Source organism: Felis catus, chromosome E2 (genome assembly GCF_018350175.1).
Source record: "Felis catus isolate Fca126 chromosome E2, F.catus_Fca126_mat1.0, whole genome shotgun sequence".
NCBI classification, from domain to species: Eukaryota; Metazoa; Chordata; class Mammalia; order Carnivora; family Felidae; genus Felis; species Felis catus.
This window is the reverse complement of record NC_058382.1, coordinates 51,719,957-51,737,271: the sequence shown is the minus strand read 5'-3', so window position 1 is coordinate 51,737,271 and position 17,315 is coordinate 51,719,957. Positions and strand designations below refer to the sequence as shown.

General features: G+C 49.2%; 1 protein-coding gene across 2 annotated transcripts; it reads right to left on the bottom strand.

Annotated features, from left to right (window-relative positions):
- Positions 1-1,793: 1,793 nt before the first annotated feature.
- On the bottom strand, positions 1,794-16,860 carry NUDT7 (nudix hydrolase 7). Of its 2 annotated transcripts, XM_003998282.4 has the most exons (4): positions 16,733-16,860; positions 14,413-14,566; positions 8,457-8,615; positions 1,794-2,705 (listed from the first exon to the last, which is right to left on the bottom strand). In XM_003998282.4, the coding sequence occupies exons 1-4, from the start codon at positions 16,765-16,767 to the stop codon at positions 2,337-2,339; spliced, it is 717 nt and encodes a 238-aa protein (XP_003998331.1). In that variant the 5' UTR covers positions 16,768-16,860; the 3' UTR covers positions 1,794-2,336. The 2 variants fall into 2 exon arrangements, with proteins under 2 accessions (XP_003998331.1, XP_044902293.1); XM_045046358.1 differs by lacking the exon at positions 8,457-8,615.
- Positions 16,861-17,315: the final 455 nt, after the last annotated feature.

The following is a 17,315-nucleotide window of genomic DNA, read 5'->3' as shown; positions in this document are numbered from 1 at the left end:
GCCAGCTACTGCATGTTAATGGGGAGGCTTACCCAGCATCTGCTTTCAAGGTTGGAGCCAGATCTATGCCATTTCAGTGTTTCTGGGGATGAGGCACCAGATCGGGTATCTTTCCTCTGCCAGCTCGCAGACAAGAAGAACTCCGAGGCGCTGGGCAGTTGTGTGGCTGACTGGTGGCTTTGGCGTGGGCATTCTGTTTTCAGCTATCCCAGAGTCTTCCTACAGCCGGTGTGGTTTCCTATACCTCCGGCGACTGCTAGTAAGACGGGAAACTGCCGTCACGGACTCGAGGTCATTTTGCTTTGCACACTGGTGTCCTTGGCCTCGTGCAGGACGGTTACCATGATCAAAGAGATTTCCTGCTGACTCCGAAGCATGAGGCCTGGAGATGCCCATGTAAGAAGCGGTACATCTCAAGGCATGCAATTCAGGACGTTTGTCTTTTTGACTTTTGATTTGGGGATAGGGCTCAAGACCAGTGTTTTTCTGCTTTCATCATCTTAAGACAAGGGAACATCCTCTCTCTCAATTGGTGAGCATAGGGGCCTCAAATTCCTTCTTTTCAGTTGCTCTGGATAATGAGTGCCAAACCAGGCAATACCCCCGGGCATCTTGTGCACGTCACAGAACCCATACGTTCACCGTCAGATCGTCGCAACTTCTAAGTGCTGGCAGTCCTTCCAGTTTGGGTGACTATCCAGCTGGCCATTTCCAAGTATTACAGATTACTTAGGGGAATAACTCTGCTCTAACAAAATGACCCCAAATAAGTGGCAGAAAAATGACCTAATTTTAATTCTCCTCTCATGTCACAGTGCAGAGTGACAGGTTGCTTTGCTACAGAGAGTCATTTAGAGATCCAAACTCCTACCACCTCTGAGGTCTGCCGCCCCCGCCCCCCCCAGAATTGTCCTCATTTGTATGGTCAAGGCGGGGTTGCAGATACATCCGTGTTGTGGCCCTCGGAAAGGGGAACGAGAGTCTGAGGAAGCTGGCTTATCTTTTAAAACAGGGATGACCGGGGCGCCTGGGTGGCGCAGTCGGTTAAGCGTCCGACTTCAGCCAGGTCACGATCTCGCGCTCCGTGAGTTCGAGCCCCGCGTCGGGCTCTGGGCTGATGGCTCGGAGCCTGGAGCCTGTTTCCGATTCTGTGTCTCCCTCTCTCTCTGCCCCTCCCCCGTTCATGCTCTGTCTCTCTCTGTCGCAAAAATAAATAAACGTTGAAAAAAAAAATTAAAAAAATAAATAAATAAATAAAGTTAATCTCTCTTTAAAAAAATAAATAAATAAAATAAAATAAAACAGGGATGACCTTAGGGGCACCTGAGTGGCTCAGTCGAGTTAAGCGTCCGACTTCGGCTCAGGTCATGATCTCACGGTTCATGAGTTCGAGCCCCGCGTCGGCCTCTGTGCTGACGGCTCAGAGCCTGGAACCTGCTTCGGATTCTGTGTCTCCTCTCTCTGCTCCTTTCCTGCTCACACTCTCTATCTCCTTGTCTCTCAAAAATAAATAAACGTTAAAAAAATTTTTTTTTAATTGGAGATGGCCTGCAAGGTCAACCTTCACTCACATCCTGTTGGCCCAGGTTAAGTTCCGGAGCCACATTTAACTACAAGGGGTCCTGGGTAATGCTGTTTCTTCCTGGGAAGCTCAGAGCTCAGCTTCAACTCCGCTGCCAGCGAGGAGAAGGTGACTAGATTCTGACAGGTGGTTTGAAGTTTCTAGTCACATGTAACAACAGACAGAAAGGAATATATTACCTCCTAAGAATAAGATCAATGCCACACGGTCATATAGTCAACAAACATTTATTAAGTACCTACTATATGCCAGATACTTTTTCTTATAAGAATTAAAAGTATTATTAACAAACTGTGGGTGAAATTACGCAACACTATAAACACATTTTTCCACTTTTTAAAAAAAATTTTTTTAATGTGTATTTATTTTTGAGAGAGAGACGGTGTGTGTGAGCACGAGCTGGGGAGGAGCAGAGAGAGGGAGACAGAATCCAAAGCAGGCTCCAGGCTCTGAGCCGTCAGCACAGAGCCTGACGTGGGGCTCGAACTCACAGACCACGAGATCGTGACCTGAGCTGAAGTTGGATGCTTCACCGACTGAGCCCCCAGGCGCCCCTCACATTTTTCCACTTTTGAAAGACGTTTTGCTCTTTCGGGTAATAGAGGGCAAGTGGGAAAAAGGCAAGGTATCTTTTACCTTCATACTGTGGGAACGATACTCGTGCCCGTCCATTTCCAACAGCTGGCGTTATTGTTGTCCTTGCGGATAAGCACACACCAAATCCTCTTAGTTATCTGGATGTTCGTCTCACAAATCATAACTTGCTTGTAGCACGTTTATGCCGCTTCAGGAAGATCTCTTCAGAGGATGACATTAGATCGCTGAGATTAAATTCAACGTCGAAGGTGGGTTTTTTCCCCAAAATAATTAAGGCCACGAACAGGGCAAGTTTCGCCGTTATTCCCTTGATCTGGTAGGTGACGCCATCTTCAGGATGTCTGTACTCAAAGCAGTGAACAACAACATCATGGCCGGAAAGTGTCACGTGACTCTGGTGGTAGACCCGCGGATGCAGGAAATATTCCAGAGGCACCAGGAACACCTTCTTCACCTCGTCGGGATTGGGCTGGGCCTGGAACTTGTGGTCTATGAATCCTACGACGGGGGTTATCAGCGTATCTCTCTGAAAGCGGAAAACAAAACACACGAATTAAGAAGTGAAGAGGGAATTGTTTCAGACACTAAAATCCTGCCACGTCTAGGAAAATAAGAGAACAGTCCAGAGCGGCCAATCACATAAGGTGGGTAGGGACGGAGGGGGAGTTTGCTCCAGACATGAACTTTATGCTCCCCGTGAAACGGGGGGACATACGTGGGCAGTATCTGTGAAACGACTCTGAAAATGTTCTTTTGTGAACATACCGGCATCATCTTTGGCAAGGGCAGCCTGGCGACACTATAAAAACGTGGTCCCTTTGACCTCGCAAGCGCATTTGCGCAAACGTACCTGTATGATAAAGTCCTACCAGTGAGTCAAGATGCAAGACCGAGGCATTATCTGCACTAGCCCCAGGCTCTGAAGTTTCCACTCACCCGCTGACGCTGACGGACGTGCAGCGTAGGTCAGTTAGGAGGGTATCTGTGTGAGGGGATACTCTCAGCCCTTAAAATGAATGTGATAGACACCACCCGTCCCCATCAGTGCACACAAGGACGTGCCCATCTGATCAATACACAAGTCCAGTGACATATCAACTGTGGCATAGGCCCAATTATGGGGAATTATACTTATTACATATGAACCAGTTTACGTAACATAGATGTCTATATATGGGGGGGGGGGATTTCTATTTATAACCACAACTGCTTGCAAAGGAATGCAAAGTATTGTGAAGTGAAAGGCCCCACCGGGAACCTGGAGGGTGAGGCCCGGGTTCAGGTAGGAGCTGCATAAGAAGAGAAGAGCTGCGTACCCTTGAAATGGAAAGCGAGAGAAGTCTAGAGCTCCTGGGGGGCGTCCCGAGAGAAAGCGGCCGGGAGAAGCCAGGGGTACACTGGGAGACCGACCCAGGATACCAGGATACACAGGCCTGTGGAAAATTTCTCAGGGGAGCGAGAGCTGAAACATGTTTCAGAGCGGTGATGACTCAGACCATTAACGGAATTCATGGTGAAAGTCAACTGTGCGGACCAGGAGGGGAAGGTGGCAGCACAGGCCTTCGCCGTCCTTTGGGAGGAAAATCTGGGGTCAGAAGTGGCCCCAGGGCCGAAGCAGTAACCACCACCTGGCCCCGAGTGGATGCTCGGCCTCTCGGGCCACGGGCCCCCCAGAAGTGCTCTGAGACATGACACGTTCAGATACAAGTGATTTCTGAAGGAGGAGCTCCCAGGAGGTGCGTGAGGCAGGGAGGAACCCGGGCAAGGGCGGCTGCGGCCGTTCACGTCGCAGCTGGACTCTGACGACCCTCAGCACGGTCGCCGGCGAAGGGGCGCCTGGCAGCATGAATTCTCGGGCCCTCCAGGCTCTCTGTGAGCAGGGGAAGGTGGCAAGCGGCGGGTGTGAGCTTTCAGACATACAGTAAGAGGGATAAGAAAGGGTCTGGAAGAACCCGGAGTGTTCGTCCAGGGTGCATCTGTGGTTGCTGTCACCATGCCGTGACCGCAGACTCAGGGGCCCTGGTCTCGTCTGCAGCACCCTCTCCCTGCTTCTTCACGACAGCCTGACCTTGAGGAAGCTTTAACAATGGAAATCAGAGACCTGAGGAAACCTGCTCAAGGTCAAAGCCAGCTAATGCTTGGCAGGAACCAGGATTCACCTGGCCTGCTGCCCACGCTGTAGAGCAGAGCACTTATGTTCGGTGAGGACACAAATGTTACCCTATCTCCGAGTGGCACACCAGCCTTGCACGTGGCTTACACACGCTCTGGAGAGTTCTCAGCTGCAGCTCGGACTTAAGCTCTTGCTGAGGGCTGAGCTAGGGACACAAATGCATCCTTACTCTAAGGGCCAAACCGTTACAGGCACGGGTGCGAACGAGCAACTTAGCGAGGCCAGTGCTGGCCCCTGGACCAGCGTGTCCAAGCGTGAGGAAATTGGTGGGGAAAAATATCAAAGCCACGAAGGGAGAGAACGGTTTGAGACTGAATGATTCAGAAGGGAAGTCAGGCACGTTCAATGTGGTTCAAGTTGAGAAAAGTGAGAGACTTTGGAAATCAGTAAATGAACGAGCATCTTTGGACACCCAGCTCCTAGACACGGGTGTCCATCTTGGAAGGAAGAAAGATGGCGGGTGCATGGCGGACGTTCCAGGACCAAGAAAAGACTGAATTTCGGCCACCTGCTGGGCTGGAATCCCGTGGAGACTGGCTTAGGCTGTGGAAAAGGGGAAAGGCATGCTTCTGGGTCTCTGGAGGAAACCACATGCTGTTTTTTTTTAATGTTTATTTAAAAAAATTTTTTTTAATGTTTTTATTTATTTTTGAGACAGAGAGAGACAGAGCATGAGCAGGGGAGGGGCAGAGAGAGAGGGAGACACAGAATCTGAAGCAGGCTCCAGGCTCTGAGCTGTCAGCACAGAGCCCGATGCGGGGCTCGAACTCACGGGCTGTGAGATCGTGACCTGAGCCGAAGTCGGACGCTTAACCGACTGAGCCACCCAGGCGCCCCAATGTTTATTTATTTTTGAGAGAGAAAGAGAGAGACATAGCATGAGTGGGAGAGGGGCAAAGAGAGGGAGACACAGAACCCGAAGCAGGCTCCAAGCTCTGAGCTGTCAGCACAGAGCCCGATGCAGGGCTCAAACTCACAGACTGCAAGATGGTGACCTGAGCTGAAATCAGACATCTGACTGAGCCACCCAGTCATCCCAAGCCACATGCTCTTAGAAACATGCCCAGGAAGGGACATGCCACTGGAATGCACCGAAACGTTTACAGGAGTTGAAGCTGCAGAGATGGCAAAGTGAAGGAGTGAACGGAAACGTAAGGGCCACAGACAGAGAAAAAGAAGAAATGTCTCCTGAGACGTTTGCAAAGAGAAGTACACACACGTTTGACGAAAAGACCACTGGGGTGGGCTCAGAGGGCCACAGCCTGCCTTGGTGGGGGAGGGGGGTGTAGTGCAGGGGTGGGAAAAAGCCAACAGCACCCGCTCTAGCTCTGACACCCAGAAACATCTCCAGACATTGCCACATTCCCTGGGGGAGGAGATCGCCCCTAGGTAGGAGGCACTGAATTAGATTATGCTTCTAAGTGTTTAACACATGGCATTTTTGTGCTACATTTAAAAGAACTGCAAGGCTCAAAGAACAAAGCAATCCTCGCCAGCACTTCCAAAGACAGTACACCCTTCCAGAAAGCCCTGTGTTCCTCCTCATTTCTTGATCATGTGACTGGCATTATTATATCAAGAGCTGGTCATTGTAGAAACATCCGGCCCCAGGAGCGTCTGGCCCACAGAAATCTCCTGAGACCCAACACACTCCTGTGAACACTGTTGTATTCCACCGCTCCGGGCAGAACTCAGTAGTTCCCGGGCACCTTGGAAATGGAGTTCCTCTCACTGGGGCAACTTTTAACCATTACGGTTCGATCTGGCAATAGAGTTTTAATATAAATCCCCAAAACACGCTGGAGGATTTTGCAGATGCCAAGTGGAAAGGGTTCCCCGTAGGGAGAACAGAGCTGCCTAGAAAGTAATTAAGTAACTGACACATTTCTTGTCCTAATCCCACATTTTCCCCTCTTAGTTAGGAAGCATTTATTTGAGAGGCCATTAGCTTCTTCTCAACTCAATCTCCCCCGAGTGGTGACCTTTCTGTTTTTCAAATGGGCCAGATTAAGATAGATGTCTCAGCGTCATTAATTGTGACAACGCTGTACCATTAAGACATAAGGCCAAATGGAACATAAAGAATGGTCTAACCCACGGGTGTTCTGATTTGTATGCATCAGTGGGACTCTCCTCCCGAAATAAAAATTTACCTGAATGCCCAATGTATAAAACATATAGCTCACACCTACCTCCGATACCTGGTTGGAGCACACTACCTTTGTGGTATTCTTCCCCCGAGCCCATAACCCCAGCCTACCCACGAGGAAAATATCAGATAAATCCAAACGGAGAGGCATTCTACAACATACTTGACCAGTGCACCTCGAAAGTGTCAAGATCGGGGCACCTGGGTGGCTCAGTTGGTTAAGCGTCGGACTTCAGCTCAGGTCACGATCTCACGGTCCGTGAGTTCGAGCCCCACGTCGGGCTCTGGGCTGATGACTCTGAGCCTGGAGCCTGCTTGGAATCCTGTCTCCCTCTCTCTCTGCCCCTCCCTCACTCACACTCTGTCTTTCTCTCTCTCAAAAGTAAATATTAAAAAAAAACTGTCAAGGTCATGAGAATAAGGAAAGTCTGAGAACTTGTCACAGAGCAGAGACTAAGGAGACATGACAAGCAAATACAATATGATGTCCCAGATGAGATCCAGGGCAGAAAAGGAGGACATTAGTAGAGAAATTGGTAAAAGGCAAATAAAATGTGGAATTTAGGTAACAGCAATGTAATAACGTTGCTTTCTTAGTTGTGACAAATAGACATCAGGGATGCAAGATGTTAACAATGAGATGAAGTGCGGGCGGGATTATGAGGACTCTTCATAGTATCTTTGCAACTTTTCTGTAAATCTGCAACTATTCAGACATTGCAAGTTTACGTTAAAAATTTTAAAGCGATAAAATAATGCTGGTATCGGGGCGCCTGGGTGGCTTGGTCGGTTAAGCGTCCGACTTCGGCTCAGGTCATGATCTCACGGCCCGTGAGTTCGAGCCCCGCGTCGGGCTCTGTGCTGACCGCTCAGAGCCTGCAGCCTGTTTCAGATTCTGTGTCTCCCTCTCTCTCTGCCCCTCCCCTGTTCATGCTCTGTCTCGCTCTGTCTCAAAAATAAAAAACTTTAAAATAATGCTGGTATCCAAATATAAATTTACGTTTACTCCTTCTAAAGTCAATTAGTAAATAGTCGTAAGTTCATATGAAATAAGATCAGGCTAGATCAGCTCCAGAATTCATTTTGCCGCATTTATGGGTTTTTGGTGTATATATACTATTGAAGAAATCCTGACTCGTACAGAAATGTAGTCACAAATAGTAATAGTTTTTGAACAGCTTGCCTGGAGATCTCAGGGTACTACTCAATGAATATATGGAAAAGAAGCCTGATTCCATGGTATATATCAAAATGAGTATATTTAGGGGTGCCTGGGTCGCTCAATTGGTTGAGCATCTGACTTCGGCTCAGATCATGATCTCACAGCTTGTGGGTTCGAGCCCCACGTCGGGCTCTGCGCTGACAGCCTGGGGCCTGGAGCCTGCTTCAGAGTCTGGGTCGGTCTCTCTCTCTCTCTCTCTCTCTCTCCCCCCCCCCCCCGCCCCACCCCATTTGCACTCTGTCTCAAAATAAATAAACTTAATAATTAAAAAAAAAAAGTAAATATATAATAAAACTGAGCATATTTAGAACAAAGGTGATGCACTGGTGGCCTCCAAGGGGTGAAAATGCTCACGTGTGAGCATACTCACGTGTGTGGTGGTTTTTCAACAGAATTCTCAAAAGAAATGCTGACCGGTGCAAAGTAAATGGAAACCGAATGCTAAGAAAAGAACTCTGTTCTGTGAACAGGGTTCCACAGAAACCATTTTGAGACCCACTGATGCAGTTCGACCCGTTCATTTCTGGATGGTCAAAGAGGCGGGCCCAGATGGGCAACGGAGCTTTGCCCAAGGCCACTGAGTTCACGAGGGGCAAAGTCCGCATGAGAACCAGGCTCTTGACTCTGTGTCAGGCGCTGTCGAGGGTCACGGTTGGCCACGCGTGGAATGCTGAGACGGTGGATCCGCTGGGTGCTCGGAGTCCGAGCCACCCAGATCCCCCCCGACACTTACCTCAAGCAGATACGGCACCAGGCGGCAGACGACCTCCACCTGAGGGGGGCACAGCCCCACTTCCTCCTGGGCTTCCCGGACAGCCGTGGCCACATCATCCACATCTGTGGGTTCACACTTGCCTCCAGGAAAGCACACTTCTCCAGGAGACCTGCGTAGCTGGGAATTGAAAGGGCAGAGTCGCAATGCGGGATTCCCACTCAGGCACCGCTCACTCACTCAGCAAGGATTTGCTGAACTTGTGTCACAGGCCAGTCCCACCACCCTGGTGGGAGTAAGCAGAAAGAAGACTGCCCCACCACACACACACACACACACACACACACACACACACACACACAAGTTTTTACTTGAATCCTTTTAAAACACGAACTCTGCGAACTCCCTTTACTTGTCACCGTTCTCAGAAAAATCTGTATCTGCCCAGAAGATACAGGTTTACATGGACGGGGGAAGAAAAGTGGGAGGGGTTTAGATAAAAAGGGCACTGTGATCAGCAGATAAGCTTTACTGAGTCCCACCATGTTCTGGGCATGTTGCTTCACAGGAGCCCTCAGATCGGCTCCACATGCTGTTGGGTTTTTTTTAAGCATTTTTTTTTTTCAACGTTTATTTATTTTTGGGACAGAGAGAGACAGAGCATGAATGGGGGAGGGGCAGAGAGAGAGGGAGACACAGAATGGGAAACAGGCTCCAGGCTCTGAGCCATCAGCCCAGAGCCTGACGCGGGGCTCGAACTCCTGGACCGTGAGATCGTGACCTGGCTGAAGTCGGACGCTTAACCGACTGCGCCACCCAGGCGCCCCAGCATTTTTTTTTTAATTGAGATGAAATTCACATAACATGAAATGAACCATTTTAAAGCGAACCATTCAGTGGCATCTAATACATTCCCAGTGGGGTGTGAGCACTGCCACTATCTGGTTCCGGAATATTTTCATCCCAGAGGGAGACCCTGTACTCACTAAGCAGCTGCTCCCCACCCCTCCCTACCCCGCCCCTCCTTTCAGTCTCTAGGGATTTACCTACCCCAGGTTATTTCATATACATGCAATCATATGACATGTGACCTTTCGTGTCTGGTTTCTTTGACTTAGCATAATGTTTTAAAATTTTTTTAATCTTTAAGTTTTCAACTGAAGTATAGTTGACATATAATATTAAATTAGTGGCAGGTGTACAATATCGTGATTCAACAATTATATATACATTACACCGGAGTGAGGTTTTCACGCTCTTCTGTGTTGTACCACGGCATATCAGCACTTTTTCCTTTTCATGACAGAACGGTATTCCACTGTATGTATATATCACAATTTGTTATCTTTTCCAAAATGTTTTTTTTTTTTATTTTAGAGAGAGAGCACAAGTGGGAGACAGGGGCAGAGGGAGAGGGGGAGAGGGAGAGGGAGGGAGAGGGAGAGAGGGAGGGAGAGGGAGAGAGGGAGGGAGAGGGAGAGAGGGAGGGAGAGGGAGAGAGGGAGGGAGGGGGTGAGGGGGAGGGAGGGGGGGAAGAGAGAGAGAGAGAGAGAGAGAGAGAGAGAGAGAGAGAGAGGGAGAGAGAGACTGACTCTTAAGCAGGGTCCACACTCAACATGGAGCCTGACGTGGGGCTTGATCCCATGACCCTGGGATCATGACCTGAGCCAAAACTGAGAGTCGGATGCTCAACTAACCAGGCCACCCAGGTGCTCCCACAAGTTATCTCTCCATCCATTTGTGGATGTATAAGCTACTATTCTATTATCACTTCCACTTTTTGGCAAGGGAATTAAGCTCAAAGAGGTTAAATAACACGACCAGGGTCACGCAAGGTACGCAGTGGAGTGTTTACTTCTCCATCCCGGCTCTTAACCAGCATACCAGCATTAATTAAGGGCTTACTAAAACACAGGAACTGTGGCCACCTGAGCCATTAGCGGTGACAAGTGGGGGTGCCTCTGTGTCCCTCTGCACATGCACGTGAAGGGACAAGAGTCCCTTCTCCCTGCACTGCCCCTTTCACCTCCGTCCTTGATCCCATGCCTTCCTGACCAGAACTGTGGCTCCGTTTGTAGCATCCTCCCTTTCTCTTGTCTCCGTCTTGTTATGGGTTCTCTCCTATCTTGGCCAGAGGTGGGGAAGCACATCCCCTCGTGCAGGACCAAACTCCTCAGCAAATGTGACCTCAACTTCGTGGACACTCACTCCCGCCCAGTGCCCACCATCCTCTCTCTACTCAACGGTCGAGGAGGCCTCAGGGTCAGCTAGAGTCCCGGGTGGGCCTCTTCTCAACAGGGCACCATGGGGGTGGGGGGAGGGAACGTCCTCCACAGACCTCCCAGGGTCAGGTACCTCCCAAGGTCACAGGGCCAGTCACAGGAGCTAGCGGCTGAACGTCATGGCACAGGGCCTGGCCCATGTGAAATATTTGTTGACATCAACTTGCAAGGTCAGTTCATGATGTTTAGAAGCTAAATCAAAAGGTCCTGTTGGCATTTTTAGCACCAGGGCCAACATACCTGTGTAAGAACAAGCCAGATGCCATTATCAATTCTGCAGCATTCCAGAATTGAAAGTCCTATTTGAGCAAGCTTTTTAAAAAGCAAAAGGAAACATTTTAAAGTTCTTCTCTGCTAACAAATCAATAACACTGCAGGAACTGCCACAGTACACAGAAATCGCACACATCTTCGTATCAGGGTTATGAGTTGGTGAAAACAAGGTTGAGGGATATGTTTCTACCGTCTTGACGATGACCACCCATTCGCCCAAGAAAGAGACGTCCTATAAGATCACCTCTGAAAGAAGTCCCCCATTCTGTTAGCTCATTCAGCATCAAAGCGATACGGGCAGAAGGCACTTACAGGGAATCATCGGCTTTGACAGAAATACTGGCCTGACGTAATGGGTTATTCTGAATACTCCTAAGAAAATGCTATACTGCTTTCAAGGAACAGACACATTCACAAAAATGATTATTCACAAACTGTCAGCACCAAAAAGGCCCCTATCAAAGTACGCAAGGTTTCCATCTTTCTTTTTTTTTTTTTTTTAATTCTTTAATGTCTATTTATTCTGGAGAGAGACAGACAGAGTGGGAGCCGGGGAGGGGCAGAGAGAGAGGGAGACACAGGATCTGAAACAGGCTCCAGGCTCCGAGCTGTCAGCACAGAGCCCAAGGTGGGACTCACACCCATGAATAGCGAGATCACGATCTGAGCCAAAGTCGGACGCTTAACCGACTGAGCCACCCAGGCACCCCATCTTTCTTTTTAACAGCACATTTTTTCTTAAATAAAACCTTGTGGAATTCTCTTCAGAAGCCAAATGAGGTTGCAGGCTGATTTCCTAAAACTTCAGTCCACGTTTTGTTGTTGCCTTTCCTCTTGTCTGTTTCAAGTCCTGAGAGCTGGGGGCAGAGGGAGGCAAGGAGAGAGGGGGACAGAACAGGGGAGAGAAGAGGGAGAGGGAGAGCTTCTTTACCCTCCAAACATTACGCACTGTTTTCAGTCCTATTTTGAGAATAGAAAACTGAGGCTCACAGAGATGAAGAACTTTGCTGTAGGTTCCGGAGCTAGGACGGGAGCCCACTCGGAAGCAGGAGGGATTGAGGCAGGCACCCCTTCCCCATTTACTGGTGGGAAACCCATGAGCCTTTGCATGCATGACTCCAGGGAGGGGTGCAGCTCCAGTAATGCCTGGGAGGGAAATTCCTTGCCCTCCAGAGGCAGATAGGATATAGTCGGATCTGATTAGACTTAAACTTTCTTTATTTTTTTTAATTTTTTAATGTTTATTTAATTTTGAGAGAGAAAGAGAGAGGGAGTGAGTGGGGGAGGGGCAGAGAGAGAGGGAGACACAGAATCTGAGGGAGGCTCCAGGCTCTGAGCTGCCGGCACAGAGCCCCACGCAGGGCTCGAACCGATGACCTGCGAGATCATGACCTGAGCCTAAGTTGGAGACTCAACCAACTGAGCCACCCAGGTGCCCCTCAATATTCTTTTTTAAAGAAATGTGACCATTGCACACCAGAGTTTATGGTCTAAGATGATTCTCCTGTAATTATCAACAGGCAAAGCTATCTGGGTGATACAGAACTTGGAGATCCATTTCGGTCTTGCCTCGATTTTCTACACTAGTTTGTCTCCTTGTTCAAAAAATATATTGAAGTGCTTCTTTGCTCTTTGGCAGAAATGAGAACAGACCCAGTCCCCTGGATTCCAGTTGGGTTTCTCCTGTTGGAACCTGGATTTTCATTACCTCCTGTGTTGATGTGATCGTTGCCTGACCCAGATCCAGAAAAACCCACACGAGTCTAGGGGCGCCTGGCTGCCTCAGTCAGGAAGAGCCCACGACTCTTGATCTCGGGGTCGTGAGTTCCAGCCCCACATTGGGTGTAGAGATGACTTAAAGAAATAAAACTAAAAAAAAAAAAAAAAAAAAGAAGAAGAAGAAGAATCCATACGAGTCTAATCCCAAACCCACAAAACTTCAGCTGATTCCTCAGCTTTCTTTGTCCCCCTGAGGGGATACTGTTCATTGTCCTGCTTAGAAAGCCATGGCTATTACGGCCCATTTTCATTTTTGTACTTGGATAACTTTGAAGTTATTGCTTCCCCAATTTTACCTCAGAAGTACCCCAATAGAGGGGCGCCTGGGTGGCTCAGTCGGTTAGGCATCCGACTCCAGCTCAGGTCATGATCTCACGGTTTGTGGGTTCGAGCCCCGCATTGGGCTCTGTGCTGATAGCTCAGAGCCTGGAGCCTGTTTTGGATTCTGTGTCTCCTCCTCTCTCTGCCCGCACCGCCCCCCCATCCATGCTCATGCTCTCTGTCTCTCAATAATAAATAAACGTTAAAAAAAAAAAAAAGAAGTACCCCAACAGCAAAGGAGAATGACTGTATCCAGGGGGTGTACCCATGGAAACTCCATTCTCAGCCCAACAGCTCTTTAAAGTACAACAGTTTATCTTTAAAAAAAAATTTTTTTTAATGTTTATTTATTTTTGAGACAGAGAGAGACAGAGCATGAATGGAGGAGGGGCAGAGAGAGAGGGAGACACAGAATCGGAAGCAGGCTCCAGGCTCTGAGCCATCAGCCCAGAGCCTGACGCGGGGCTCGAACCCACGAGCCGTTGAGATCGTGACCTGAGCCGAAGTCGGACGCTCAACCGACTGAGCCACCCAGGCGCCCCAACAGTTTATCTTTAAAGCCCAGGCCGAGTGGGCTAACAGTAACAATGGTGGCGGCTGAAACTTACCGAGTCCTTGCCAAGCAAGAGGTGGGTTTAGGTGCTCTGTGTTTGTTTCCCTGGGAAATCCTTCGTGGGTAGCCCCACAAAGCAAGTACTAGTGGTTTGTCCTCATTTTGCAAGTAAAGAGACTGTAGCACAGAGAGGGTAAGTAACTAGACCAAAGACACACAGCTGGCCAGGAGAGAGCCTGCGTTTAAAGGCGGGCAGCCAGCTTCAGGGCCCTGGCTGTTCATTTCTGTGTTCGAGAATTTTCTAGTGGCAGTGGCAGTTGTGGCCCCCAACCCTGCCAGGGCAGGGACGTCTGGAGACACCTGTGGTTGTCACAAAGGTGTGTGTGTGTGTGTGTGTGTGTGTGTGTGTGTGTGTATGTGTATTACTGGCACCTAGTGGGTAAAACCCAGGGATGATGCTAAACATCTCGCAGTGCACAGAAGAGCTCCTACAACAAAGAATTATCCAGCCCAGATGCCAACCAATACAGCTAAGGTTAAGAAACCCTGACCTAAAAATATTTCAAACTACTTGCTAATTGCTTATTTTTCTTTCTAAAACGTCTCCAAAAACTGCCATGCTACCCTGCGGCTTCTTGTCCCCCTGAACATCACAATCTTCAAAGTCCATTTGAGACTCCGTGGCCTCAAAATGCGTGCACGTGACGGGTTTTGGTGGGGTTTTCGAAGGTCCTGGAACTTTAATGGCAGGGACCTTTCTGTCACCTACCTTCTCGGACCGGAGGGTGAACAACAAATGGAGTTTTCCTTCTTTCACCAGCAATGGTAAAAGGACGGAGTATTTGTCATACGACAAATGAGAATATCTGGTCCCGGCATCATACTCTTTTAAGCGGGCCTTCGCATCATCTATCAGACTGTTTCTGAAATGGAAACAAACAAAACACTTCAGTAACCAGAGTTGTGGGAAAAAGCTCCCAGTCCTGCCTATGTTTCTGTTGTGTTGTGCATCTCGGAGCTTACCAGGGCTGACTCTCACTGTATTTGTCGATAACATGGCAGGAATAATACTCTCACCCCAACTGCATGACCCGCAAGATAAAATGAGCAAAAAAAAAAAAAAAAAAAAAAAAAGGCTAAGAATACAGTTTAGTGCATGGTTTCACTTTGGAAATTAAGTAGAAATTATGGTAAAAGATTCTTTCAAAACTGCAACAGTTAAATGTTGCAATCCTTGATAATACTCCAGTAAGACAGGTTTGGTAAACAGGTCGTTGTCATTAAGTTAGAACTCTCTTAGCCTGATCCTTATGTTATCAAACCCTTGTGTCTTCAATTGCCTTATAAAGTTTTTCAAAAAGGGTTAAAAACCCTTATGTCTTCAATTGCCTTAAAGGTCCCCAAAATCTAGTGACAACAGATTCACCGTGTTACAACACAGATTGCTAGGCCCACCCCTAAAGGGTGACTCCGTAAGTCTGGGGTGGGGCCTGAAACTTAGTATCCAACTCCCAAGCAACCACGATGCTGATGCTGTGGACCAGAGGAACCCCCTTTGAGAGACATTACCTGACAATATGCAAGTATTTGGATTTGTAACCACATTTGGTGCCCCGAATTCATGACTTTGAATGTTCTGGTCTTTCTGACTGGTGTATTTTGTTGCTGGTTTGTGTAGTAGCTTAAATAGTGTCCCCCCAAATTCATGTCACCCAGAAGGCTCAGAATGCAACTTTATTTGCAAGCAGTGTCTTTGCAGGTGGAATCACGAGTCTTAAGATGAAATCATCCCGGATGTAGGGTGGGCCCTACATCCAATGATTGGCATACTCATAAGAAGAGAGGACATAGAAACACACACACACACAGAAGAAGCCAATGTGAAGACAGAGGCAGAGGTTAGAGTGATGTGGCCACAAGCCAAGGAACATCAAGGTCCATCGGAAGCTGCAACAGGCAGGAAATTCAGACGTCTGGGCTTCAGGACTATGGCAGAATGAATTTCTGTTGTTTTAAGCCATCAAGTTTGTGATACTTTGTTACGGCGGCCCTAGAAACTAACAGTTTGGTTTTAATTTTTCTCTGGGAAAGGCAATTTTGCAGAGTGGGCGAAGTCAGATATTTAAGGGCGGGGGGGGGGGGGGGGGGCAGAACTGCTTGTAAAGTGTTTAGGAAGGACCTCTCCAGGCCTTGCTTTCCTCATCTGTGACCTGCTTGAAGGTATCTGTAAACACGTCGTGACTGCTGTCATAAATGTCTCCGGCATTAGGTGGGCAAGTTGTTTGGGGAAGGTGTTTGCTTTTTTTTTTTTTTTTTTTTTTTTTTTGCGCCTCTTTCTTCATGGCAGGATGCTCACTAAAGCTGGCTGGGTGCCAGCAGTGGATTTCAAAAACGACCAAAGGCCTTTTCAGAACCACAGCAAGCGAGCACTGGAGGGGGCTCCTCGGTGTACCCCATGCACACAGGCCCACGTCCAGAAAACTGGCCCGCCAGAGTGTGCACTGGACCCACCGACTGTGGCTTTTTAAGAGGCCCCAGAACCGATCAGAGGGACCAGCAGAAGCAAAACTGCAAAAACGTGTGTGTCCACATTAGGGGCTGGCTGGAATAACCACCAAAAAAACACCACCGTAGCAGCCACCCGGTTCTGAGCAAGGGCTCGTCCCACGCATTCCACGCTTTTCTCTTTCTGTCCTCACAACAGCCCGGGCGAGGTTAGGACTGGGTCCCGCCCAGGCTCAGAGAGGTTAGGTAACTGCCAGACCCTGGAGGTGGCCACCGCGGCCTTGAAACCGGAGCTGCCTGGTGCGGGCTCCTGGTTTCTGGGATGGAACTCCGGAGAAGCCCTAAGCTGAAGAGGAAAGGCGGTTGGGCAGGAGAAAGGGGTGCGACCCTGCGGGGCCGGGTGTGAGCCCATGGGTGCAGAGACCCCGCGGCCCCGCGGGCGGCCCGGGAGGCGAGCGCACCGATCGCGGGCTCCGCAGGTGAGTAGATGGGCGCGGCAAGAAAAGTCCCGGCCGAACGGCCCCGGCGCCGCGCTCGGGGCCGGCCGGGCCCTGCTCGGAGTGCCAGGGACCGGGGGACTTTACCTGACAGGCTCCGGGGAAGGACGAGCTGGAGACATCTCCCGGGCAAAGTTTGTTTCCCCACCGCAACTCCTAGCTCGCGCTCTGCCGAGTGGGCATGCGCAGAGCAGCCGCGACCTGGGGCGGGGAGAGAGGCGGGGCCTATGGCCTTAGGGGGCGGGGTGGGGCGGGGCGTAGGGCCAGGCCGTAAGGGGACTCGCTAAAGCAGTTTCCGCCCAGCTCCTTTTTTTTTTTTTTTTTTTTTAAATATATTTTATGGTCAAATTGGTTTCCATACAACACCCAGAGCTCATCCCAACAGGTGCCCTCCTCAGCGCCCATCACCCACTTTCCTCTCTCCCTCAGCCCCCATCAACCCTCAGTTTGTTCTCAGTATTTAAGAGCCTCTTATGGTTTGCCTCCCTCCTTCGCTGTTTGTAACTTTTCCCCCCTTCCCTTCCCCCATGGTCTTGTCAAGTTTCTCAAGATCCACATGAGTGAAACCATATGGTATCTGTCTTTCTCTGACTGACTTATTTCACTTAGCATAATACCCTCCAGTTCCATCCACGTTGCTACAAATGGCCAGATTTCATTCTCTCTCTTT